The following is a 26,930-nucleotide window of genomic DNA, read 5'->3' as shown; positions in this document are numbered from 1 at the left end:
TCATTCAAGGCTTACCCACACAGCAGGAACTTTACCCCTTACCTTACAAACATGCAAAATGCTTCATTCCACCTGGTAGGAGTGAATGATAAAGTAGTTGGTGTGTGTGTGCGTGCTGCAAGAAGCAGCAAACATTGGACTACACTGGAGTTTGCGCTCTGCTTTCAAGACAGCATCTATCTGAATCAGATCAATAACATGTTATTCAATGAATGTTTCACAGCAGTTATGTTTAACAACACAACTTAATCATATACCATTTTCCAAATCTGTCCCCAAATATGCCTGATCTGCTGGTCATAGCAGCAAACAAGCTATTTGAGTAAAGGGAAGTTTGCAATTTAAAAACAAACACTTTGTCATTTTTGTTAAAACTGTCAGTATGACCTGACAGTAGGCCATCACTAAAATTATCTGTTTATAAGAAGATCAGCCCTCTCTGAACTCATCTTGTACCTCTAATTTAATCTTTAAGAAACCAATGCACCCAAGGAAAAACAAACAATCAGAGACAGAGGGCTTGTCCAACGAGGGTGTCAATTGCTTGCCATGCAATCGCGGGCACACAGTGGACACATCTCTGCAGCCTTACACTTTCCTTTGTTTTCAGGAGCTTTGATGAAACTATGGCAAAATATCCACCCTTTTGTTGGGGGGGGGGGTGAAAAGACTAGCAAACAGAAAGCGACGAAAGTAGGAAATGGACAGATCCCAAGACGAAACAAGGGTAAACATATGAGCTGGCTTTCTTGTGGTGGAGGGAACTCAAGCGTCAGAAATGACAGATTTAGCAGCATTTCTGCTCGACAGGTAGTTTACCACCTTTTTTATTTTTAATTCCTTGTCCAATATGGAAAAAATAAAAGTTAGCTAAACAGCTACTGCTATTGCACTATATAGCTAAACAGACTTAACTGCTATTTTTAACTATTATCCTAATAATTTTGAAACAAACTTTTGTTATTGATTACATTGATGCTCATAAATGAGTAAAACAATTTAAGGACAGAATACAGTGTGTGTTTGTGTGCGAGTGGGTGTTGGGGGGGTTGTTTTGGCGTGGGCCCCAGAATTTGGTAGTTCACCCCTGTTCTTACATCACAGGAACTCCTCCAAAAATAAAGTTTGATCATTTTTCACAGCCAAATGGAGACCCTGCTCGGGGATAGGGCTTTAGAGATGGCCCAGGAACCTATTCCTTAGGGGTGGGGTCTGCTATTGCGAACAACCTTTCAACCTTGGATAACTTCTTGCCACATTTATTTTGTTCCAACATTTTTGTATTGTGCTACAAGAAGGACTCCCCCCAGAGAAAAAGCGACCACAGTTGGTGATGGAGAAGGACCCTCATAAATTGTGATCAGCCTGTTCTCACACAGACAGTACAGCCAACTGAGTAGCTACTATAAACAAAACACTGCAGCTCCCATACAATAGTAGTATGGTTGACAGACAAGGGAAATACCATGTAGAACTTAAATGCGGTAACGGTTAATGTTTATCATGGCATTGTTACCTTGACTAAGTGTTAAGTTACTTGGCCTGTTAGCTAACTAGCTGCTATAAGTTATTTTATAATCCCAATATTATTTTGGTCACAATCGCGATATGAAATGTTCATATTGTTTCATCTCTAATTTACATTTGTATTGCACAAATTAATGTCGATAAACTGTGTACCGTCTATTCCACTGTGGATTTATCATAACTCATTATATTCACCATAGCTCATATGTGCAATGCTACCTTTTACCATTTCTAATGTATTTGTTGTAGAGCAGGCATCTTTAACATGTCGCTAATGAGATAGCGTACCGTTAACTCACCAAGGAGTCAAAAATACTACAGCACACAGCTACATGCATACAGTACATGCCATTATTTACAGACGCCTTCATACAAATACACACAGGCACGTGCAAAGACAATTTTGGGGGCAGGTGCTCAAGCCAAACAAAAAGCACACCCACTGGCAAAATTCACAAAACAGTAGATGTATTTAACTTCCTGAGAACACAATCAACAGTCAAACTTACAAAGGTGTTGAAGGGAAGCTAAAACGGATATAAAAAGTCCATACAACACCGATCAAATGGCAGTGGTTTGTGAGGACTGGGGATCAGCGAGGGGTACAATTCTCATAAGAACTCAAATAAATACCCATCAAAACACTTGAGGTGAAATGATAGAGGGAGAATTTTTAAAATGTTTCAATATTTTTGAATGAAAAAGAAAAAAAAGGGGGGGCTCCAGGCGAAGGGCACTTTCCTAAACCAGGGGAAATTGGGCTGATGCTTGAGCACTACTAAGGGTCTATTTGTGCACGTGCCTGAGTACACACACACACACAAACATACACTAGAAAATTATCATGCTCAGTATTCTGATATTGCTAAAAGAAATTTGAACAAAAAACTAACATACATGCACCTAAAGTATAACAAGATTTACTTTGAATAGAAATATAAAAATCAGCCCTATACACTTATTGCAAATATATGCTCAAAAACTATAAAAAGTAGGAACCAAAAAGAATTTATATACATGCAAGGCACCAAGAAAATTGGTTGCTTACTCGTAGAGTTTTTCTATTCACCCAGAATCCGTGGATTGTCTCGTAAACAATGTCCCGACCGGTTTGGTTTGTGTTCAGTAAAGATTCATCACAACAAATCATGTCACATCACTCACTTCTTATCAGTTGCAAGAGCATAAACTGGATGACTTCAGTGCTACATGTTAAAATCCTGTTGACTTACATTTTATCACAGTGATTGCAACGTGCAAGTGCACATAGAACAAAACAAGGCTGATACTGTATGTAATCTAGGCATCTGGCATTCAACTTTATTCACGTATTTTGTTGTGACATCATTAGACAATGAAATGAGTCCCAGTGAGTTCATGTTTCAAAGATCCAATTGACAGAATTTAATGTTTTTTGTTTGTCAATGGTTCAAATATCTTGAAGATATGCTATGTGGGTCATTTTCATAAAATTTGATCGATAACTATAAAGACGTGGCCTAATGAATTTCCTTTTGAAAATCTATTCATTTTACCGATATGAGTGTTTGAATTATTGGTGCACATAGAACAAAACAAGGCTGATACTGTATGTAATCTAGGCATCTGGCATTCAACTTTATTCACGTATTTTGTTGTGACATCATTAGACAATGAAATGAGTCCCAGTGAGTTCATGTTTCAAAGATCCAATTGACAGAATTTAATGTTTTTTGTTTTGTCAATGGTTCAAATATCTTGAAGATATGCTATGTGGGTCATTTTCATAAAATTTGATCTATAACTATAAAGACGTGGCCTAATGAATTTCCTTTTGAAAATCTATTCATTTTACCGATATGAGTGTTTGAATTATTGGCAGTTATCTATCATAAGCTCATAATTGTTTGAGAGAAAAAAAAATATTGTAAAGTAGTATTTTTCAAACTTTTAATGCCAAAATGTATTTACCGTTAGGTGTCCAAAATGTAGTAGCGGACAGCAAAATAAATGGTGTTATTGGTGTTATCATCATCCATCCATCCATCCATCCATTTTCTGAGCCGCTTCTCCTCACTAGGGTCACGGGCGTGCTGGAGCCTATCCCAGCTGTCATCGGGCAGGAGGCGGGGTACACCCTGAACTGGTTGCCAGCCAATCACAGGGCACATAGAAACAAACAACCATTAGCACTCACAGTCATGCCTACAGGCAATTTAGAGTCTTCAATTAATGCATGTTTTTGGGATGTGGGAGGAAACCGGAGTGCCCGGAGAAAACCCACGCAGGCACGGGGAGAACATGCAAACTCCACACAGGCGGGGCCGGGGATTGGACCCGGGTCCTCAGAACTGTGAGGCTGACGTTCTAACCAGTCATCCACCGTGCCGGTGTTATCATCATGTTAAATATATTGATTTTTGGACCTGAGAGCGGTCCTTATGGCTCACCTGTTATATTTAGGAGGTGAGCTTGTTAACTAACCCTAACCCTAACCCTCTGTTATATTTCATCCCAAAGGTGTTTGTTGGGGTTGAAGTTAGGGTTCAGTTTAGGTTCTTCCACATTAGACACATCACATGCCTTTTTGGACCTTGCTTTGTGCACAGTGGCACAGTCAAGCTGGAGCTTGGCCTTCCCCAAACTTTTTCCATGATGATTAAAGCATACAATTGTCAAAAAGGTGCTTAGAAGAAGAATTCAAATTCAGAAGAAATAAGGGATCTAGTATAACTCCAGACTGATTAATAATTGATTAAGTAGTGTGTCAGGATACTTTCCCCCATAGTGTTTGTCAGGGCATTTGCCAATGTCAGGTCCAGGAACCAATTGTGGAGCGCATCTAGTTTTGGGTCATGTCATAGTCTGAAAATAATATTAGTCAGCCCATATCAAAACATTACAGAGCATTAGAACCACACTGAAAAGGAAAAAAGTAAAGTTTAAGAGTCAGTGTAAAGTGATAGTCCTCTAAATTTGACACACCATAGAGAAGCCAGCCAAATGTGATTTATATAAAAAAAAATAAAAAAATAAAAAAAAGAAGATTCTAAATGAGGCTTAAGAATTGCGAACAATCAAGCCATTCTCTCCACTCTACATTATGGGCGTGTCCGCTGAAACCACGCCCCATTCAACTTTCAACCAAATACCAGTACTACGACCTGGAAAAATGGATGCTTTATCATCATCGAGCATTTTCGCGATTGGTCAGTCGAGTCTAAATCTATACTGTCCGCCAAATTCGTACCATCTACCTAAATTACCGTCTATACCGTGCACCCCTAGGTGTAGGCATAGCTACCTAGCTAATTGCACATCACAATTACACCTAACTGTTGATTCTAACAAAGGCGCTAACATTTTTATATTGTTGGAAAGGGACAACTCACTCATATGGCGATGTTTTAGCCACGCCTCCATCCAAAATTATTAAAAACTTAAATGGTGAAAAACAGTTTAACCACTATTGAGTACTACACAGTTCTCAATCAGTCCTCCATTTACAGCATATATATACAAACATGTACAATGTATTTTGAAACAAATCTCTTAATACACTTTACAGGATCTTGAATGTTAAATTTTCCAAAAATAATCACAGTATACTAATAATTTACATTATCACCTACAATACAAAGCAAACTTTTTTTCTTTAAATATGTTTAACTGCTTGGTGTATGTTAACCTACCTTGATTAGTTTTAAGTATGTTCAAGAAAAGACAAAGCCGATTTTTAAAATGCCCCCTTGGACAAAGCTGTATTAGATATCCTAATTTGACTTTAAAAGCAATACAGCTGATGAAAAACATGTTCAAAGCATGATACCACCACTATGTTACGCTGAGAGTATGATCGGTTTTATGTCTATGAGTATAGGTTTTTTATGAGTTGTTCCGCATATATTGTTTGGTTTTGGGCCCCAAAAAAAATTTAAACCTCGTTTTCAACAGCCCACAAAACAGTTCCTTAAATTTTGGGGGAGGTGCACCGGTACTAAAATTCTGTCTGACTTAACATTACTTCATATACTATACTTGGTATGACACTACAGAATTTGTAGACAGTAAGTCTTGAAGACAGTAACACTATCCATGATAAGTATGTGGTCTGGCGAGTCAAGTGAAGAGAACTTTTACAAATACATCCAACATTGCCACAAACAGAGTTTAAAATGATCATTCATTTGGGAGAGTCTCGCAAACTAGAGTATTAATGCCAAATAATACTAACACAAGTTTATCTTTGTTTGAAGTGAAGCTTTAAGGCACAATCCAGTCTCACTTATCAGAGCCACAGGGAAGATGAGAGCCTATCCCTAACCTATCAAGTCAACGAGTGTGCGTTTGTAAAATAAATAAAAGTTTTCTAATGTAAGCACAGAGTTTATAGTACAACTTAAAAGCCTATACCGTAGCCTACATCTATTTTTGTGTGTATATATGGAGAGCTTAATAAAAAAAAAAAATCATAAATAAGCTACCAATGCCATTATGAATTTGGATACACCTGAAATCTAAAATGAAACATTCCTGACATCTTGTACGTCTGACGTCACCTCGGACAAGCAGTGAGTGATCCGAACAGACCGGTTCCCTCATAGGGCTCAGAAACTACCTCCCTTTTTAAAGAACACAATGAAAATCTTTCAAGCAACAAGTTGAGGACTACTTGTAATATTTAGGACAGCCGGAACGGGGCAGCATTACAATGACAACAAAATTGAACGAATTCATTAAAAATGCATTAATGTAGAATTTTCATACAGCCACTTTAACGATCCCCTTAGGTTGCTTTCCGAAAAAGGACAGATAAAAACGCAGCTGCGTGCCGATGGAGAAGTTAAACAGTTAATTACAGCAAAGAAACACGTGAAACACATTTTGTATGAAAATCTTCCCACTTAAAAAGTACTAATTCCACACAGACAAGAGTAAAAGTATTTACTCTTGTCTGTGTGGAATTACTACTTTAGGGCGGTGTGATTAAACGTTGAAGAGTGGAGTGACGAAAAGAATTGGTGCTTAAAGGCATGTACCAGCTAAGAGCACGCAAGGCGTCAGGAGTCCTGACGAAAATACCAATCCTTTCTAAAGTGGCTTAAAAGTCTGAGACAATGATTTACCTGGAAAGCAGCAGCCGACTGACGCAATTTGATCCCCAACACGTCCGAGCGGTTGTTTGAGACCGTGGAGGAGATTGAATTTGAGTTTACCACCAGGTGCACCATGGGATCAGGAGGGGAGTGGCTATTCTCGTATGTACAAATCACTCAGACAATACAGACATAATCTAATGAATAATAATGATTTTAAAAAACAAAGTACCTTAGACTTTCTTTTAATTGAAATATTCAGAAAAATAACCACATGATTATGAACGTCTCTGTAAGACATTTTAATTGGTCATCTCAAATATTTCTTATAGGCTACGTCTATGTACATAGTACATAGCCTATATTTAAATAGATGTATTAACATATAATGCGTTTTTTTAAAAAAATATATGGTTTAAACTCGTATTTCTCCACATTGTTTTGGTTTGTAGCTATTTTGATATTTAGACAAATTTTAATCCATAAAATATACATATTTTTTACATTTTAAAAACACCAAGAATTGCAAATTTCTCTGGAGCAGAAAGAGACCATGCATTGTTTATAGCTCATTCTACTGTATTTCCAAGTCAACATTTTCCACAAGTTAACGTAGGTTATGTTGCAATCATCCTCTGATCGCTCTTTTGAGTACAGAAAAATGGCTATAGTTTTTATTCTAAACACATATTAGCCTATAATCATCCATCCATCCATCCATCCATCCATTTTCTGTACCGCTTATCCTCACTAGGGTCGCGAACATGCTGGAGCCAATCCCAGCTGACTCTGGGCGAGAGGCGGGGTACACCCTGAACTGGTAGCTAGCCAATCGCAGGGCACACAGAAACAAACAACCATTCACACTCACAATTACACCTACGGGCAATTTAGAGTCACCAATTAACCAACCGTGCATGTTCTTGGTATGTGTGTAATGAAACCGGAGTACTCGGAGAAAACCCACGCAGGCACGGGGGGAACATGCAAACTCCACACAGGCGAGGCCGGACTTGAACCCGGGTTCCTCAGAACTGAACTGGGTTCTGACCGGTACCTGTACATAGCAATACAAAAAGAAAGAAATGCTGTCGTGGTGTAAGTACACGGTTTAAACCAGGATATGTAGCACATTTACTTCAACCACTCAATACCAACACACTACTACCAATCCTCATTTTTGCTGCATTTAATCGTAGGAAACTGTTTATGTTGTTACAGGTAAGAGAATTGGAATGAGAAAAGTTAGTTGTTGTCATTTACATGTTATATAAAGCCAAGGTGCTACTGAATAGCTTACTGACTGGAAAACCATTAACATTACTTCTATGAGGACACAGAGGATTTTACATTAGTTTGTACATAGCATATATTAGTATTCAAAGTATTCACAAAACTACATTTCTGTTGTTTTACATGTGTCGGCACGGTTAGCACATCCGCCTCTTAAAATAAAATAGACGCATCTAATTAGGACTAAACCAATATTGTTGAATGGTTGGTCTTAGTACAACAGCATACAGTATTATGTTTTGTCGGTCTATATATCGGTTTAGTGTGCTAATGGTTTGACTTAGTTGAACGCAATGTTCATGGGGTTTAATGTCACAATTCTGAGCTGTATATAAATTATATGTCATGGTTTGTATCAAACGGTTTTTGGACTGGACTCAATAGCAGGTGGAGGAAGTAGATGAGAATGGTTTATTAATTAGCAACTCAGGGGGTAGGATATCCAAGGAGTGATGATGGTCCTTCGGAACAAGGAAGGTGCGGGAGCGCGGGCAGGTGGAAGAGTTTGACGGCATGGCTGGAGCGGGGAGCGAAGCAGGAGATACGGAAGGAGCACTGGGGACAGAGGACGACACAAGAGGAGGAGTAGAATTGCAGTTCGCCAAGGAATCAATCTGAACGTACGAGAAGGAATCATGAGAGTAGGCCTGTGTACCACAAACGAGCGTAAATACTCCAGCACTGGATTCCTGGATCTGGCAGGCTTATATGCAGGCAGTGATGAGTGCTGATGGAGGACAGGTGCGTGGGTGAGAAGTGATAATTGCTGGGGAGAGAGTGAGTGAAAGGCGAGGCACAAAGCGCCACCCAAATTCCCAAAAAGGAACTGGAGGGCACAGACCATGACAATATGACTTTTTTAAATATATTTTTGAGTTAGACCTCTAACGGGATGTTCTCGCGAATATACTTCTGGCCCTTTATCCATCCATCCATTTTCTGTACCGCTTATCACCACACTCGTAGGTATGCTGGCGCCTATCACAGCTAACTCTGGGCAAGAGGCAGGGTACAGCCTGAACTGGTCGCCAGCCACTTGCAGGGCACCTACAATCATACACACTCACATTCACAACTAACAATTTAGAGTCTTCAATTAACCTACCATGCATGTTTGAATAATGCTGGCGGAAACCTAAATACCCGGAGAAAACCCACGCACGGGGAGAACATGCAAACTCCACACAGGCGAGGCCGGATTTGAAGTTCGGTCCTCAGAACTGTTAGCCAGATGTGCTAACCGGTCGCCCACCGGAGTTTGCATGTTCTCCCTGTGCCTGTGTGGATTTTCTCCGGGTGCTCCGGTTTCTTCCCACATCCCAAAAACATCCATGGTAGGTTAATTGAGGACTCAAAATTGTCTGTAGGTGTGAATGTGAGTGCAAATGGTTGTTTATCTGCCCTGTGATTGGCTGGCGACCAGTTCAGGGTGTACCCCACCTCTCGCCCGAAGATAACTGGGATAGGCCCCAGAACAGAAGATGGATGGATATACAGACCCTTTCCAAAAAATTTTAGTATCATGGAAAAGTTTATTCATTCAACCATTCAAAAAGTTAATTTACATCAATTATAGTTTAAACAATTTCAAGTATTTGTTTATTTTTACATAATTCATTGTTTTATTTTTCACTATTACCAACTTCAAAGGATAATCCCAAACGCATCCTCCAGGAAAAAATTAAGTACAGTATTTTTCTTTTTATTGGCCATTTCTGAATTTGAAGTTACAGATTATGTCACAAAATAGAATGAACTAACATCGCTCCGTCGCTTAATACATTTACCATTAACATCCGTACACTAATTAGATAATTGTAGGCGTGTTTCCTAATTAAAACAAGATGTACTAGCGGATCAGCTCGTCGCCGATGTTATGTGTGATTTGCGGTTCCGCTGGCACCACAACCAGGGCCACGACCCACACTACCTTAAAGCGAAAATACAAGTGCAACAAAAACGACACTGGCTCATCTGATGAGCAAAAATGTTGCGTAAATGTAAGAGTAGCAATAGAGGATGTCCGCTCCAGAGGTGGGTATATAGTCAAATATTGTACTCAAGTAAGAGTACTGTTACTTGACAATAATGTGACTCAATTAAAAAGTAGCCCTCCGAAAAATACTTGAGTAAAAAGTACACAGTGAAATAAGTACTAAGTAAATAGCACACACACAAAAAAAAAACATTTACAATTTACTACACTGTGTTTTCTCAAGCTACAAGTGATCTGAAATATCCACCTTTGGGCAGACAGTGCCAGACAAATACATTACAGCTGTTGCTTTTGTTCGTCTAAATGAAACACGAGTGGCGCGCCGTTGCCTTTATGGCAGGGGTGTCCAAACTTTTTGCAAAGAGGGCCAGATTTGGTCAGATGAAAATGTATGGGGGCCGACCATTCGGGCTGACATTCCTCGAACCATTACCATTGTAAATTAACATGTAAATATGTAACTACGGCGGCACGGTGGCCGACTGGTTAGAGCGTCAGCCTCACAGTTCTGAGGTGCGGGGTTCAATCCCCGTCCCTGCCTGTGTGGAGTTTGCATGTTCTCCCCGTGCCTGCGTGGGTTTTCTCCGGGTGCTCCGGTTTCCTCCCACATCCCAAAAAAAAAACATGCATTAATTGGAGACTCTAAATTGCCCGTAGGCATGACTGTGAGCAAATGGTTGTTAGTTTCTATGTGCCCTGCGATTGGCTGGCAACCAATTCAGGGTGTACCCTGCCTCCTGCCCGATGACAGCTGGGATAGGCTCCAGCACGCCCGCGACCCTAGTGAGGAGAAGCGGCTCAGAAAATGGATGGATGGATATGTAACTACATCACTTTGCTGTCTGCAGCTAGGTCGATATTGCAAATGAGAATCTGTTTTAAATTGCATTACCAGGATAGTTAAAGGTTAAAATAATAATAAATTAAATACAAATTAACTATTTTATGAAAGTTAACGGAATGTTTTTAGAAACATTTATTCATTTTGTTTTAACAGATCACATCCCAGTGCATTTTGACAAAGAATAATATAGTGACTATATTAAAATTGAAATTTGACAAAACTGGTTTGATCATCACAAAAAAATCATTTCACTGAGACTCGTAGCTCGCCTTTGTAGAATTTTCATTTGAGTCAGGGGCTCTTGTGAAAAAGCGCTGCTGTGCTATCAAAGCAGCTTCAGTTTTTCGGCACGTTTCTTCGCCGTTAGCTTGTCATAGCATGTTTCGTCTGGTAGTGCCTCTTAATATTAAATTCCTTGAAAACAGCCATAGTCTCTTGGCAAATTAGGCAGACACAGTTGTTTCGTCCATCCATCCATTTTCTGAGCTACTTCTCCTCACTAGGGTCGCGGGCGTGCTGAAGCCTATCCCAGCTGTCATCGGGCAGGAGGCGGGGTACACCCCGAACTCGTTGCAGTTCTTTCGTATGTCAGTGAAAAAATCCACTTGTCCTGGACACGGCGGCCCTCGTTGTCAACTTTCCTCTTTTTAGTTTCAGTTGCCATTTTAGAAATGGGCTAAAAACATACCACATGGGTAAAAGTTCACACAAGGGTCACGCGACGAGTGCGGCCACGGGTCTACTGCCACCCTCTGGTGAAATACAAAATGGCTTTTTTGTGTGTGTGTGTATTGTTTATTGTGGTAAACTGTGCTGGCGGGCCACGCATTATTGGTTTTTTGACATGATGCTTCGGGCCGGAGAAAATTTGGACGCGTCCGGACTTTGGGCATGCCTGCTTTATGGCAACGACGACCTTCCCAACATGTCCACCACGTAGGCACAACAATCAGCCGACAGCAACCAGTGGGGCCGTCTTATCGAATGTTAATACCTATGCACGGGAAGCCCAATTGACGTCCATCCATCCATCCATTTTCTGAGCCGCTTCCTCCGGGAGGAAACCGGAGTGCCCGGAGAAAACCCACGCAGGCACGGGGAGAACATGCAAACTCCATAGGCTGGGTCGGGGATTGAACCCGGGTCCTCAGAACTGTGAGGCTGACGCTCTAACCAGTCGACCACCGTGCCGCCGCCCAATTGACGTGTGAGGTCATTTGACTTTCATGTCGTTTGATTGAACTAAAATTTGATTGGCGTAAACAGCGCCCAATGCGGAAGTCGAAGTCTCGCGCCCAAAATAGTTAAGCAATAAATAAAATTGAAAAATAAAAGTAGCGAGCGACAGATCATTGTAACAGAGTAACAGTACTGTTACTTCTTAACATAACGGAGTATAAGTACCATTACTTTTTAACAGCAGAAGCAGCGAGTGTTTTTCTCCTCTTAAACTCCTGTGATTTATCTCGCCCTCCACAGGAAAAACTCGATCGGATCGATACGATTCACGTAAATGGCCTATTTTGAGTTGAAAACTGAAAATTTTGCCGAAAGGTGACCGATTTGCATGGATGATACACGTGTGTGTGTGTGTGTATCTGTATAAATATGTCTGTAGTAATCAAGATTAAATACCTAATGCCCCAGATTCCCCCCCCCCCCCCAGTGTGGGTTTAAAATAAAAACAGATTAGGGACATCATCAAAAGACAACGTGCTATTTATTTGACCAATTTCTTTTTAAATGGAAATGGTAAAAACAGATGAGGGACATCATCAAAAGACAATGTGCTACTTGTTTGACCAATTTCTTTTTAAATGGCAATGTCATTTAATGTACTTTTTCATAAGCACAAGGGAATGTTTAAACTATGTATAATACACCTGCACAGCCTCTTCCAGTCCAAACATGAATTTAAAATAACAGCTGGTAAGCTACAAAAGTAGCACAAGGGGTAAATTTGCCAGTGTTTGACTCCTGAATAGTGTTGAGTTCTTTTGCTGCAGTATGTTCACTTTGTGGAGAGCAACCCCATCGCTTTTTTTCCCCCAAAAACCATACAACATGGAAATATTTTATTAAACATTCTTTTTGTTTTATCTTGAAGCAAAAAAGGTGTCCGCTCTTAGTGGCCCGTGTTTTACAGTCATGGCTGGATGCTGCCCTGGCTGTCAGGGTCCGTCTCAGAGGAACTGGTTTCAGAGTCAGAATCATCATTGGGATCGCTCATCACACGTTTCTCCCGTATTCGTCTATGAATGGCGCTGAGTCGAGCCTGCAGGCGCTGATAGTCAAATCGACCACGCTTTTCTCCAAATGGGTCCTGTACAGGGTTTGCAGAGGACATTCTATGTGGATGTTTTTAATCAGCAAACAAAATTCTTGAGTTGCGCCCCATGTATGATGGAAACAATTCAAACGCTAATAATTGTCATGGCAATACTGTCTATCAAGTGTTTTTTCCACCGGTTCTTTCAGATGTACAACCCCACTCCAATGAACATACTTTTTGGACATACTTGGCAAATAAAGATGATTCTGATAAAGTTGGGACGTTGTGTTAAACATAAATAAAAACAGAATACAATGATTTGCAAATCATGTTCAACCTATATTTAATTGAATACACAATATTCATGATATATATTTCATGAAGATATTTCATGTTCAAACTTATTTAAAAAACTATTGTTTTTAGCAAATAATCATTAACTTCGAATTTTATGGCTGCAACACATTTGAAAAAAGTTGGGACACATGGCAAAAAAGTGAGAAAGTTGAGGAATGCTCATCAAACACCTGTTTGGAATATCCCACAGGTGAACAGTCTAATTGGGAACAGGTGGGTGCCATGATTGGGTATAAAAGGAGCTTCCCTGGATTGCTCAGTCAGATGGGGCATGGTTCACCTCTTTGTGAACAAGTGCGTGAGAAAATAGTCCAACGGTTTAAGGACAATGTTCCTCAACGTACAATTGCAAGGAATTTAGGGTTCATCATCATCTACGATCCATATCATAATCAAAAGGTTCAGAGAATCTGTAAAACTTACTGCTTGTAAGTGGCAATGACTGTAAAAGACATGTTTTACAGTCACAACAAAGTTTATGAGTTTGAAGATTAAATATCTTGTCTTTGTAGTGTATTCAATTAAATATAGGTTGAACATGATTTGCAAATAATTGTATTCTGTTTTTATTTATGTTTAGTGGAAAAAAAAAAATATATATATATATTATTTTTTTGCCCATGTTTGAAAGGGTCAACAACATGCCTTTTGTCTGTTTTGCTGCATGGAGAACTGCGATTGAATCATCACCACATTTAAAGGCCTGAATCTAATTTTCAAGTTTTCAGCAACAGAAAAAAACTGCATCAAACACAGGACATATATTTAATAATTTTCATGCAAAATGAAAAATACTTTTGACATACAAAAAATGCCAGCTGTCAGTTCGTAACAAGGAGGTTAATATGGTGACAGAGCCCTGTACAATCGCGCGAGAATTCAAAGAAATTAACAACGCAAAGAGAAATTATGCAGGAAAACAGTTTACTGCCAACAACTCTCAAGGCTTCTTTATACTCGGCGCTGCGCTGACGTTACTGTGGCTATCCCGCGCGCAGTTTGCCTTTATACTCTAGCACAACCCACACGCGCCATTTTGAAAATGTGCTGCAGTTCTCAAAGTCTGAGTCGGGGATGTCGCTACGGCTGATATTGGCTAGGACACCACAGGGTGGAGTTTCCTCTACATTTTCTGGCCAATTCCGGTAGCCGTTTTAGCTTTCCGGAACAAGGAACAAAGCAACAACATTGGCGACCGTGGAACAGTGCCTGCTAGAACAAATGGACCTAGATGACGAGATGATGCATTTAATTATATTGCAAAATCGATCAAGAAGGCAGCGGCGTAGATGGTATGTGGAAACCATGGGGAAAGCTGAGTACGTCATCACAGCATGTGACTAAAACGGACCAATAACGAGAGATGATCTCCACGGCATTCTGCACGCGGCGATAATTTGTGCCGTGTGCGTGTCGAGTGTCACATAGGGGCCAGGCGGCCCAGTCCGTCGCTCACATGATGCAATGAGAGTACTGTCGCGAGCGCGGGAGTATAAAGAGGCCTTAAATCAGTCTGCCGAGGATTAAAATCTCGAATCAACTGCAAGCGACCATCCCCCCCCCAAGCGGAGAACAAAAGAGGACTAGCTGACGACTAGAATACCTTCAACTGCAGATTTGAAAAGGACACTTTCACACCCACCCAGCCTTACCACCGACCACAATCGCACCTCTGACTTCTGCGTTGACCATTCATGAACAGGATGCGACATGCATCTTCAAACTACAAAAGATCAACAAAGCGGCGGGCCCAGACCTTGTGTCCCCATCCTGCCTCAAAGTCTGCAGGGACCAGCTCGCTCCAGTCTTCACACAGCTCAACAACTCTCAAGAACTGTGTGAAGTACCCTCCTGTTTCAACACATCCTGCCTCAAAGTCTGCGTGGACCAGCTCGCTCCAGTCTTCATACAGATCAACAGATCTCTGGAACTGTGTGAAGTACCCTCCAGTTTCCAACGCTCCATCATCATCCCAGTCCCCAAGAAACCTGCAATCTTGGGTCTGAATGACTACAGGCACCCGGCTGTCAAACATTTGAAGTTTGCAGACCACACCACAGTCATCAGTCTCATCAAAGACGGTGACGAGTATGCGTATCGACAGGAGGTGGAGCAGCTGGAGCTTTGGTGCAGCCGACACTACCTATAGAGCTGAAGACGCTCAAGACGGCAGGGATGATCGTGGACTTCAGGAAGCAGGCTGTCCTACTGCCCTGTGTCAACGGTTGAAACCTTCGAGTTCCTGGGAATTACAGTCTCTCAGGACCTGAAGTGGGAGACCAACATCAACTCCATCTTACTTCCTGCGGCTTCTGATGAAGCATGCCTGCCAAAAGGAACTGTTGAGGCAGTTCTACAAAGCAGTCATCAAATCAGTCCTGTGTTCATCCATCACAGTCTGGTTTGGTGCTGCCACAAAACAGGACAAACGCCGACTGCAACGGACAATCAGGACTACCGTCGTCACTACACCCCTACCCACCTTGCACGCTTCCAGAACTAAGACAAGAACATAGAAAATCCTCCTGGACATTCCACATCCTGGTCACCGCCTCTTCCACCTCCTTTCCTCAGGTAGGCGCTGTTTATCAATGCAAACTAAAACAAGCAGACATTCCAACAGCTTCTTCCCTCTTGCCATTAAATTGCTAGAGGCTAAGTGACGCTCCGAAGTGTGTTTTTATGTCTTAAAAGTATTTGTCAAAATGGCTGTCTATTGTCGTACTAGAGCAGCTCCAAGTACCGGAGACAATTTTGTTTTAGATACTTGGCAAATAAAGATGATTCTGATGATATAACTGGTCATTGTTAACACACCGTTTATCGGTAATAAGTGAAATATAAGTAGTCACCTTCATGTTCTGTCCCTGAAGATGCAGCCTCTCTTTGCAAACTCCCTCATAGAAATCATAGTATTCTAGGAAGGACTTCTCCATCACACTCCTTAAAATAAACACAAATGATATGCAGGGGTCAGAGGTGAACGTGTGGAAAGGAAGTACTAAAGAGATGGGAATGTAAATAGTCTTGCCACAAAGCTTCAGGACATGGAACTTTGCCCTCCAGCATGTCACACACAGCAACCCTCATGGTTTCATGACGGATACAATCGTTATAGGTCTTACTGTCCCCTGGATGTCGCTCCTGAAAAGTCACACAGACATACGGTCAAGTCAATGTGTTACATACAGTATGTGCAAAGTTTCTAGAATCTGACCTTTTGTGCAACACAACATGGTAGTCGAGATACTGTATACTTGGAGCCCCTTTCACACTTCCCATCAAAGGCTGTTTTGTCCAGGGTTGTTGTATTGTGAGAAGTAGAGCCCAACTGCTATGGGATTTTTGGGTCCTATTCTGATATTTGATGCTAAAAAAGCTGATAACCAATATATAAACCAATATAATAAACCAATATATTGGTCGATTTTCAATGTATATTGGCCCATAAGTATAAACAAAAATGACTGGCTGTTCCATAAATTTTTTGAGGAGAGCGCCATTGGTTCCAAATTTTCTCTTCCTTTATCTGTCATTTTCTTAACTTTCTCCAGCTTTACTCAAATTACTTCCACAAAATCTTTTGTTCTCTTCCTCCCCTACTCTCCATTTTTTCTGTCTGGTCTGCACGCAGTCAGTCTCTTCTTTCAACGCGTCATCCTTTTCCATGTAAGCCACAGCGCATCATCCTTTTCCATGTAAGCCTATCTCCTGCATACTCCTCTCGAACACCAACTGCCCTCATGTCTTCCCTCACGACATCCATCAATCTTCTCTTTGGTCTTCCTCTAGCTCTCTTGCCTGGCAGCTCCATCCTCATCATCCTTCTACCAATATACTCACTATTTTCTCCTCTGGATGTGTCCAAACCATCGAAGTCGGCTCTCTCTAACTTTGTCTCAAAAACATTAAACCTTGGCTGACTCTCTGATGAGCTCATTTCTAATTTTATCCAACCTGGTCACTCTGAGAGCGAACCTCAACATCTTAATTTCCGCCACCTACAGCTCTGCTTCTTGTTGTCTCTTCAGTGCCACTGTTTCTAATCCGTACATCATGGCTGGCCTCGCCACTGTTCATCCTAGCAGAGACTCTTCTGTCACATAACAAACCTGACACCTTCCTCCACCCGTTCCAACCTGCTTGGACCAGTTTCTTCACTTCCTGGCCACACTCACCATTGCTCTGGACGGTTGACCCCAAGTATTTAAAGTCCTCCACCCTTGCTATCTCGTCTCTCTGTAGCCTCACTCTTCCCCCACCACCCCGCTCATTCATGCACGTATAATCTCTTTTACTTCGGCTAATCTTCATTCTTCTGCTTTCCGTGCATGTCTCCATCTTTCTAACTGTTCCTCCACCTGCTCCCTGCTTTCACTGCAGATAACAATGTCATCTGCAAACATTATGGTCCACGGGGATTGTAAGTCTAACCTCATCTGTCAGCCTATCCATCACCACTGCAAACAGGAAGGGGCTCTGGGCTGATCCCTGATGCAGTCTCACCTCCACCTTAAATTCGTCTGTCACACCTACAGGACACCTCACCGCTGTTCTGCTGCCTTTGTACGTCCTCTATTATTCTAACATACTTCTCTGCCACTCCAGACTTCCGCATGAAGTACCACAGTTCTTCTCTGGGTACTCTGTCATAGGCTTTCTCTAGCTCTACAAAGACACAATGTAGCTCCTTCTGACCTTCTCTGTACTTTTCCATCAACATCCTCAAGGCAAATAATGCATATGTGGTACTCTTTCTAGGCATGCAACCATACTGTTGCTCGCAAATACTCACTTCTGTCCTGATTCTAGCCTCCACTACTCTTTCCCATAACTTCATTGTGTGGCTCATCAACTTTATTCCTCTATAGTTGCCACAGGTCTGCACATCACCCTTGTTCTTAAAAATGTGCACCAGCACACTTTTCCTCCATTCCTCAGACATCTTCTCACCTGCTAGAATTCTATTGAACAAGCTGGTCAAAAACTCCACAGCCACCTCTCCTTGATGCTTCCATACCTCCACAGGAATGTCATCCGGACCAACTGCCTTTCCATTTTTCATTCTCTTTAATGCCTTTCTAACTTCCCCCTTACTAATCATTGCCACTTCCTGGTCCACCACACTTGCCTCTTCTACTCTCCCTTCTCTCATTTTCCTCATTCATCAACTCCTCGAAGAATTCTTTCCATCTAGCTAGCACACTGCTGGCAGCAGTCAACATATTTCCATCTCTATCCTTAATCACCCTAACCCGCTGCACATCATTCCCATCTCTATCCCTCTGTCTGGCCAGCCTGTATAGATCCTTTTCTCCTTCTTTAGTGTCCAACCTGCCCTACATGTCATCATATGCCTCGTTTGGCCTTTGCCACCGCTACCGTTGCTCTGTGTCGCATCTCAATGTATTCCTTTGGCCTCTCCTCGGACCTCTCAAGTGCCCCCCTTCTTCTTAGCAACCTTTTTCCTTGTATGATTTCCTGTACTGTGAGGTTCCACCACCAAGTCTCCTTCTCTCCTTTGCTGCCAGAAGATACACCAAGTACTCACCTGTCTGCCTCTCTGCTGTCTAACCACACTCTCCCTTACAACTACCCTACAGTCGGTAACCTCCTTCAGATTACATCGTCTGCACAAGATGTAATCCACCTGCGTGCTTCCACCTCCGCTCTTGTAGGTCACCCTATGTTCGTCCCTCTTCTGGAAAAAAGTGCTCACTCCAGCCATTTGCACCCTTTTTGCAAAGTCTACCACCATCTGTCCCTCCAAGTTTCTTTCCTGGATGCCGTACTTACCCAGCACTTCTTCATCACCCTTATTTCCTTCACCAACATGTCCATTACAATCTGCACCAATCACGACTCTCATCACATTATACATAACACCCTCAATTTCAAGTTTCACCCTCATCACTCGATCTGATACTCTTTTCACCTCCAAGACATTCTTAGCCAACTCTTCTTTTAAAATAACCCCGACTCCATTTCTCTTCCCATCTACACCATGGTAAAATAATTTAAACTCTGCCCCTAAACTTCTAGCCTTACAGCCTTTCCACCTGGTCTCCTGGACACACAATATATCAACCTTTCTCCTAATCATCATGTTAGTCAACTCCCGAGATTTTCCTCATAGTCTCAACATTCAAAGTCCCCACATTCAGTTCTAGGCTCTGTGCTTTCCTCTTCTCTTTCTGCCGAAGAACCCGCTTTCCACCTCTTCGTCGACTTCGACCCACAGTAGCTGAATTTCCAAAGGCGCCCTGCAGGTTGACTGCGGCGGTGGCGGACGTTGTTAACCCGGGCCACGACCAATCCACTATGGAATTCTTTGGATGAACGCTCATATTTGTTTGGCAAAGTTTTAAGACGGATGTCTTTCCTGACGCAACCCTCTGCATTTATCCGGGCTTTGGACCGGCCTACAGTTTGCACTGGCTTGTGCCCCCCATAGGGCTGCATTCGGTCTGCACACAGTCAGTGATTACCGTTTAAGATGCAGTCTTGACTGACTGAGTAAGGTCACGTAGGATGGCTGCTGATTGGTCTATATGTTTCGTCACTTCCATACATCCTGCAAAGCTGCGCTGCTAAAAAAAAAAAAAAAAAAGCGCCTCGTATGTCTCGAATCATAACCTTGTATTTTTTGGCTATACGGGTGGATCCATACGAGACTGCTTCCGCCAGTTAGTGGCCTCTGCTATAGGGTCGCATGACAGACGTTTTTACAAAATTCCACAAATCATATCATAGTATGATCGCAAAGCACTACACGGGCAGGAGCTAGCCATGCCTCTCATGCCCGATGCTGAAGTAGGGCAAGATGGCTCGCCTCCCATTGACAAATATCTTAATTTTATTGAGTTAGAAACGATATCAGGGAGCTACATGGTGCAAAATAACATTCCTATAACCTTAAAAAAAATTAAATACATTTGAATAATTTCTCTCACACAGTTAACGGAACCATTAAGTGTGTAGCTTATCAATACGTCTTTAATAATGTTCCTACTTATAACAGTGGGTCTGACACAACAATACTAAAGTGTGGAATTGCACAATACTTAATTTTCTCTTAACAGTTGCTGTTGAGAATGATGCTAAAGAAAGTGCTGCAAGTCAAAGACACAAAAAGCCAACAGTTTCTGACATTGGCTGTGGCTCGACAGCCTTGTGCCACTATGGCATTGTGTGGCCCGACCTGGCCAGTGCAAATTTAATAAATAAATGACGAAATTAACACATTCTTGCTTTTAATCCCAAATTAGGGTTGCACTAAAACCGTGTCATGGCACCTGGCCAGCAAAAGCTATGCAGTATTACCATTTTTGAGTACCAATATTAAAAAATAATAATTTAAATGCCGCGATAGCGGTCTCCTAGTCTGTGTGAAAAAAAGAGGGTGGTGCCCAGCGCATGTGCAGGTCGGAGAAATATACAGAAAAAAAGTGGCTGCTAACTGCAGGTCGGAGAAATATACAGAAAGAAAGTGGCTGCTAACTCTAGGCACACTTGCGGCCATTCAATTCCTTGCTCAGAAAAGAAGTTAATGATTATTTTCTAAAAACAATAAAATTTATCAGTTTGAACATTAAATAGCTTGTCTTTGTAGTGTATTCAATTAAATATAGGTTGAACATGATTTGCAAATCATTGTATTCTGTTTTTATTTATGTTTAACACACCATCCCAACTTCATTGGAATTGGGGTTGTATTTTATAAGCAATCAGTTGTAATGAGTACAGCAAACAGCCCCCAGCTAGGAAGTTGCATTGGGTCATTAGTGATTAAATGGTGATTTTTTTTTCCCTTTGCAGCAATTAAAAGTTCATATTTCTATTGTAATGAATTTTAAATATGGTGACTTCTCATGCACATTTAGTAACTTTAAAAACATTTTAAATATTGTCGTGTCGTTTCAAACAAACATGACCAAGGCCTCCAGACTGATATCGTCCTTTGGATAAGGAAGCTGCAGTGTCACATGTAGGGTTTCCAGGCACAAAAGACGACTTCGGTCAGGCCATCCACCACAACGATCATACTATGCATTACGGTAACACGCTGCGAGGGCCAACTTCAAAATAAAAGCCGAACAAATACCACATGGACAATGCTTTGTTAGGCTTTTTAACTAGATCAATCCCAAAACACTTAAGAGATGGTTTGATTTTAAAAAAAAATAATAATTAAAAAAAACAACGCACCAGAATGTTGTCGCTTTCCAACCTGTAAACATACAAATTACTACTTGAATATTAGTATTTTTTTGTTTTTCACTCAGTAATGCATGGTTCCTTTTTTTAATACATCTCAAGCAAACAACTCAATGTAGTTTGGCGCGTACTGCTGTACCATACGTTGAGCTGCTAGCCGTTACCAGCTAATCAGCTAATATCTGCTCACATCGTGCCATAAAAGCAGCAGGGTGTTTGAGCAGGATCTTGGGTGTTACAGAAAGCAAACAAAAATACATAGGTCGGGGCAAATTGCATTTTTTCAGCAAATGGTTTTAGTACGTTCTAGAGAAAAATTCACAAGTAGGTGAATTTGCAAATGGCAATTCGGGAATCGGTGAGGGTTTACTGTACAATGGGGGTGGGGGGGGAATTTCACAAAAGAAAATCAGGCAGACTGGTGTACCTGTTCAAATCCAGGTTCGTTGTGATAAGGTTTCTCTGTCATCAGAGACTGGATGGAAATGAGGACAGAGGAGATACTCTGCGCTGGACTCCATGCTGGACCTGTCCATGTTCTACACAACAATGCACATACATACAATTAAGAGTAAGAATAACACTGTCATTGTAACAGCAAGAACAAAATTGAAGATGCAGTCACCTCATGTGTAAATAGTTTCTCAGACTGTAGAAGGTGAATACGAATACGATAAATGTAAAATTATTTGTAAATGGACAGTAGGTTTTGGCAATTTGTAGTAATCAGAGCAATTATATTTTAAAAATTAGAATCTATAAGGCCAACAACAATATTTATAACAATAACACTGGTTACAATTGGGTTTTTTTTGACCATTTTGACCAGGTCTGGAAAGACTTTTTAAGAACAATTAACTCAAAGAATATATTGAACATTGGCATTGTAATGTAGTACAATAAGTAAAACATCTAATATAGATAAATATAAATAAAACATTCAGGCTCTGGTCACAAAAACTGCACTTAAATATGAAACATTTGGCACAGAGGTATAAACAGTCAATGGGCAATATACTGCTAATCAAGTTTCCAGTTGGTTAAGAAAAAGTGCAAAGTATAGCAACGTTAACAGCACAAGTAGATCAAAGCAACCTGTTTTGATTCAGGATTTGTACTATTAAAAGTCTGCAGCCTTTCTTTAGAATGCTGCTTTGTCAATATGTCCACTGCCTACATCTCTTTACAATAGAGAGTATGCTATACTGTATATTATGTGAGCATAAGCGCACCATATATACGCTGTCACGTTTGTATTTGCATTGTTGCGCAAAGGGTTGCATAATTGCAAGACGAAAGGAAACGGGAAATGTACCACCGTGTTATCTGTTCCCAGCTGAAGAAATTGGGTGGGGTGGTTGTGTTTAAAATGGATTTTGTCACTTGGAAGTTTCAAGTCGTCTTTGTTGCTACGTCATACAAATTCAACATGCCAGCTTGTTGGTGTTGGCGGGATTGCCGCATTCATCTGGCTTGAATCCAAAATGTTCCCACATTGTCGCGGTGCCATTAGCCTTGGGACTAAATCCATTTATGACGCGCAACTTTCTGTAACAGTGTCGTCAGAAAACATAGCTTTGAGGGCCAGTATTTGAAAAGCACGCTTACGACCAATCAGAGGGAACCCGCCCTTCACTATCTTTGATTGGTGTGGAGACCAGATGGGTTTTCTCTCTGCTTTCAAGTTGCATTTCTTCCTCAAATGGCTGGGGCGTACAGGTGGGCCCTCTTCTTTTTTTTTTTTTCTTTTTTTATCTTTTTTTTTTGGCCGCACCATTCTGAAATTAGGGCACATATGCGACCAAATTAGTCACACTAGAGCCCTGTCTTGTAAAAAAAATAAAAAATTAATGCGCCAGATTTCCAGCACCACACCAGACACACATTCATCTTAGTTTATGCGTCCCTGCTCATTTTTGTGCGTCTCAGACGTGGGACACACATCAAACGAGATCCATCCATTTTCTTTACCGCTTATCCTCACTAGGGTCACTGGCTGCTGGAGCCCAGTAGTATATTAGTGTATTCAACTAAAACTTTGCAGCTTTTACTACCATTCCTGACAGAGTTATGAGTTATGATAGCGCAAATTAAAATGATGGCGGTACCCTGGCTTTTAACATTAACTGTTCAGTTAAGTTTAGTTAGTTGTTTCGTGTTTTAGTTTTGTTTAGTGTTCATGTATAATCACATCTAGGAATAACCTTTCATAGGCAAATTTTTCATAAATTGTTCTGCATAATAGCACATGCTTTGATGTTGACAAACGAATCTTATGAAATTCGGTTGAGAAATTAGCAAGTTCTGATTCATTTTCAACGTACATACATTGCCTTTGAAAGGAACGTTGCCCCCCGCTAACATGGCTGCCATCTAGTCACCTCGCTCAGGTAGCCTACTAGAGTATCAATCTTCGAGTAATAAAGTCCCCTCCAAGAGTATTGGAACTGCGAGGTCAATTCCTTTGTTGTTGTTGTATACTGAAGACATTTGGGTTTCAGATCAAAAGATAACGAGACAAAAGATCAGAATTCCAGCTTTTATTTCATGGTATTTACATCTAGATGTGTTAACTCATGAGAAAGCACCATTTGTTCAAACTCTACCATTTTTCAAGTGAGCGAAAGTACTGGAACGTGACTGATGGGTGTTTCTAGTTCCTCAGGTGTTGCCATTTAGATTGCTTAAACAGACGGTGCTTGTTTTTGGCTTTGGGTTTCACCTGTGAAAACCATTTTGAAGCTGAGATCAGAGGGAAAATCGATCGGATCTATTGCACAAACATTGGGCATAGCCAATAGAACAATTTGGAAGGTCACGAAAAAGAAAAACTGGTGTACTGAGCAACAGACATCGAACAGGTTGGCCAAGGGTATCAACAGAAGTTGATGACAGAAACATTGAGAGCTGTGAAGAAACACCCAAAGTCAGTGACATAACTGCCAACCTCCACAGGGCAGGGGTGAAGGTATCACAATCCACTGTTCGAAAAAGACTTTGAGAGAAGAAATATACTGGCCATACCACAAGATGCAAACCACTCATCAGCAAAAAGAATCGGAAGGCCAGATTGGATTTTGCAAAATAGTACAGAGATGAGCCACAAACGTTTTGGAACAAAGTTTTGTGGACTGATGGGAACAAGAATAACCTCAACCTAAGTAATGGAAAGGCCAAAGTATGGAGAAAGAAAATCTGCTTATGATCCAATACACGCAAGCTCATCTGTGAAGCATGTGGAGGTAATGTCATGGGATGGCTTCCATGGCTGCTTCTGGAACGGGTTGACTAGTCTTTATTGATGATGTAACTCATGCTGGTAGCAGAATGAATTGTGAAGTCAACAAAACCATTTTGTCTGGCAATTAACAAAAAAAAAAATGCATCCAAACTAATCGGGAGACAATGACCCAAAACACACTGCCAACACAATAAAGGACTTCATCAGGGGGGAAAAGTGGAAGGTCTGAGACTGGCCAATCACCGGACCTTAAGCCAATAGAGCATGCATTTTACCTCCTGACAAAGGGGAGAAACAAACAAGAACTGAAAGACTGCAGTAGAGGCCTGGAAGAGCATTTCAAATGGAGAATGCAACAGTCTGGTGAAGTGAATGGGTCGCAGGCTTGATGCAGTTATTGCAAGTAATGGTTATGCTACCAAATATTAAATGGTATTCACTTTAAGTTAATTTAATGTCTGTTTCAATACTTTTTCTCACTTGGAAGGTGGGTGGCTTCAAACAAAAGGTGCTCTGTCCTGAGTTGTGCAACACATCTAGATGTAAATACCATGATATAAAAGCTGGAATTTTGTCTCATTCATCTTTTGAGCTGAAGTAATTGACCTTGCCGTTCCAATACTTTTGGAGGGGACTGTATATGTGGTTATAACATATCAAACACATAACCTGTGTGCTAAGGCTAAAGAAATTGTCATTGTTCGTCTTAAACTAACATTTACAGCATTAAGCAATTAGCTTAAAGCCATTGACGCTACTATTAGCAGCTAACAGCTTACCAAAATGACTGTCCCTCTTCGTCAGAAATGGAATCAGCCCCAATGTACTTCCTTTTTAGATTCTCATGGATCACTCTCGTGCTGCCATAAATGCAGCCCTATGGGGGGCACAAGCCAGTGCAAACTGTAGGCCGGTCCCAAGCCCGGATAAATGCAGAGGGTTGCGTCAGGGAGGGCATCCGGCTGAAAACTTGGCCAAACAAATGAGCCTTCATCCAAAGAATTCCATAACGGATCGGTCGTGGCCCGGGTTAACAATGTCCGCCACCGGCGGCGTCAACCTGCAGGGCGCCGTTGGAAATTCAGCGACTGTGGGTCGAAGTCGTAGAAGAGGTGGAAAGCGGGTTCTTCGGCAGAAAGAGAAGAGGAAAGCACAGAGCCTACAACTGAATGTGGGGACTATGACAGGAAAATCTCAGGAGTGGGTTGATATGATGATGAGGAGAAAGGTTGATATATTGTGTGTCCATCGTCTGCACAAGATGTATCTGACGGAGGTTACCGACTGTAAGGTAGGGGTAGGGGAGAGTGTGGCTAGACAGCATAGGATGGTGGTGTGTAAGATGACTCTGGTGGTGGGGAGGAAGATTAGGAAGACAAAGGCAGAGCAGAGAACCATGTGGTGGAAGCTGGGACAGGACGAGTGTTGTGGAGCTTTTCTGGAAGAGGTGAGACAGGCTCCTGGTGGACAGGAGGAGCTTCCAAAAGACTGGACCACTGCAGTCAAGGTGATCAGAGAGGCAGGCAGGAGAGTACTTTGTGTATCTTCTGGCAGGAAAGGAGAGAAGGAGACTTGTTGGTGGTACCTCACAGTACAGGAAATCATACAAGGAAAAAGGTTAGCTAAGAAGAAGTGGGCCTCTGAGGAGAGGCGAAAGGAATACATTGAGATGCAACACAGGGCAAAGGTAGAGGTGGCAAAGGCCAAACAAGAGGCATATGATGACATGTATGGCAGGTTGGACACTAAAGAAGGAGAAAAGGATCTATACAGGCTGGCCAGACAGAGGGATAGAGATGGGAAGGATGTCCAGCAGGTTAGGGTGATTAAGGATAGAGATGGAAATATGTTGACTGGTGCCAGCAATGTGCTAACTAGATGGAAAGAATACTCGAGGAGTTGATAAATGAGGAAAATGAGAGTGAAGGGAGAGTACAAGAGGCAAGTGTGGTGGACCAGGAAGTGGCAATGACTAGTAAGAGGGAAGTTAGAAAGGCATTAAAGAGGATGAAAAATGGAAAGGCAGTTAGTCCGGATGACATTCCTGTGGAGGTATGGAAGCATCAAGGAGAGGTGGCTGTGGAGTTTTTGACCAGCTTGTTCAATAG

The 26,930-nt window shown here is 41.5% G+C and overlaps 2 protein-coding genes across 5 annotated transcripts in view; both read right to left on the bottom strand.

Moving 5' to 3' along the window:
- Positions 1-6,782, bottom strand: part of LOC133466255 (oxysterol-binding protein-related protein 6-like) — a 35,538-nt gene extending 28,756 nt beyond the window's left edge. The window contains exons 1-2 of one of the 3 annotated variants that reach the window (XM_061749770.1): positions 6,633-6,711; positions 3,478-3,649 (exon numbers count right to left, since the gene is read on the bottom strand). Coding sequence is in view for 1 of the 3 variants with exons in the window: in XM_061749772.1 (XP_061605756.1) it covers positions 6,633-6,737 (105 nt within the window). In the remaining 2 variants the exon portion in view is untranslated. Of the gene's footprint in view, positions 1-3,477; positions 3,650-6,632 lie in introns of all 3 variants that reach the window. The other 2 variants (XM_061749769.1, XM_061749772.1) reach the window with 2 other exon arrangements.
- A 5,654-nt stretch (positions 6,783-12,436) lies between these two features.
- ube2z (ubiquitin-conjugating enzyme E2Z) overlaps positions 12,437-26,930 on the bottom strand; it is a 28,421-nt gene continuing 13,927 nt past the window's right edge. Inside the window, exons 4-7 of one of the 2 annotated variants that reach the window (XM_061749009.1) lie at positions 22,009-22,120; positions 16,396-16,508; positions 16,217-16,307; positions 12,437-13,058 (exon numbers count right to left, since the gene is read on the bottom strand). In XM_061749009.1, the coding sequence (XP_061604993.1) occupies positions 12,882-13,058; positions 16,217-16,307; positions 16,396-16,508; positions 22,009-22,120 (493 nt within the window). In that variant the 3' untranslated portion in view covers positions 12,437-12,881. The remainder of the gene's footprint in view (positions 13,059-16,216; positions 16,308-16,395; positions 16,509-22,008; positions 22,121-26,930) is intronic. The other variant, XM_061749010.1, reaches the window with a different exon arrangement.

This window comes from Phyllopteryx taeniolatus, chromosome 16 (genome assembly GCF_024500385.1).
Source record: "Phyllopteryx taeniolatus isolate TA_2022b chromosome 16, UOR_Ptae_1.2, whole genome shotgun sequence".
NCBI classification, from domain to species: domain Eukaryota; kingdom Metazoa; phylum Chordata; class Actinopteri; order Syngnathiformes; family Syngnathidae; genus Phyllopteryx; species Phyllopteryx taeniolatus.
This window is presented reverse-complemented; position numbering and strand designations above follow the sequence as displayed.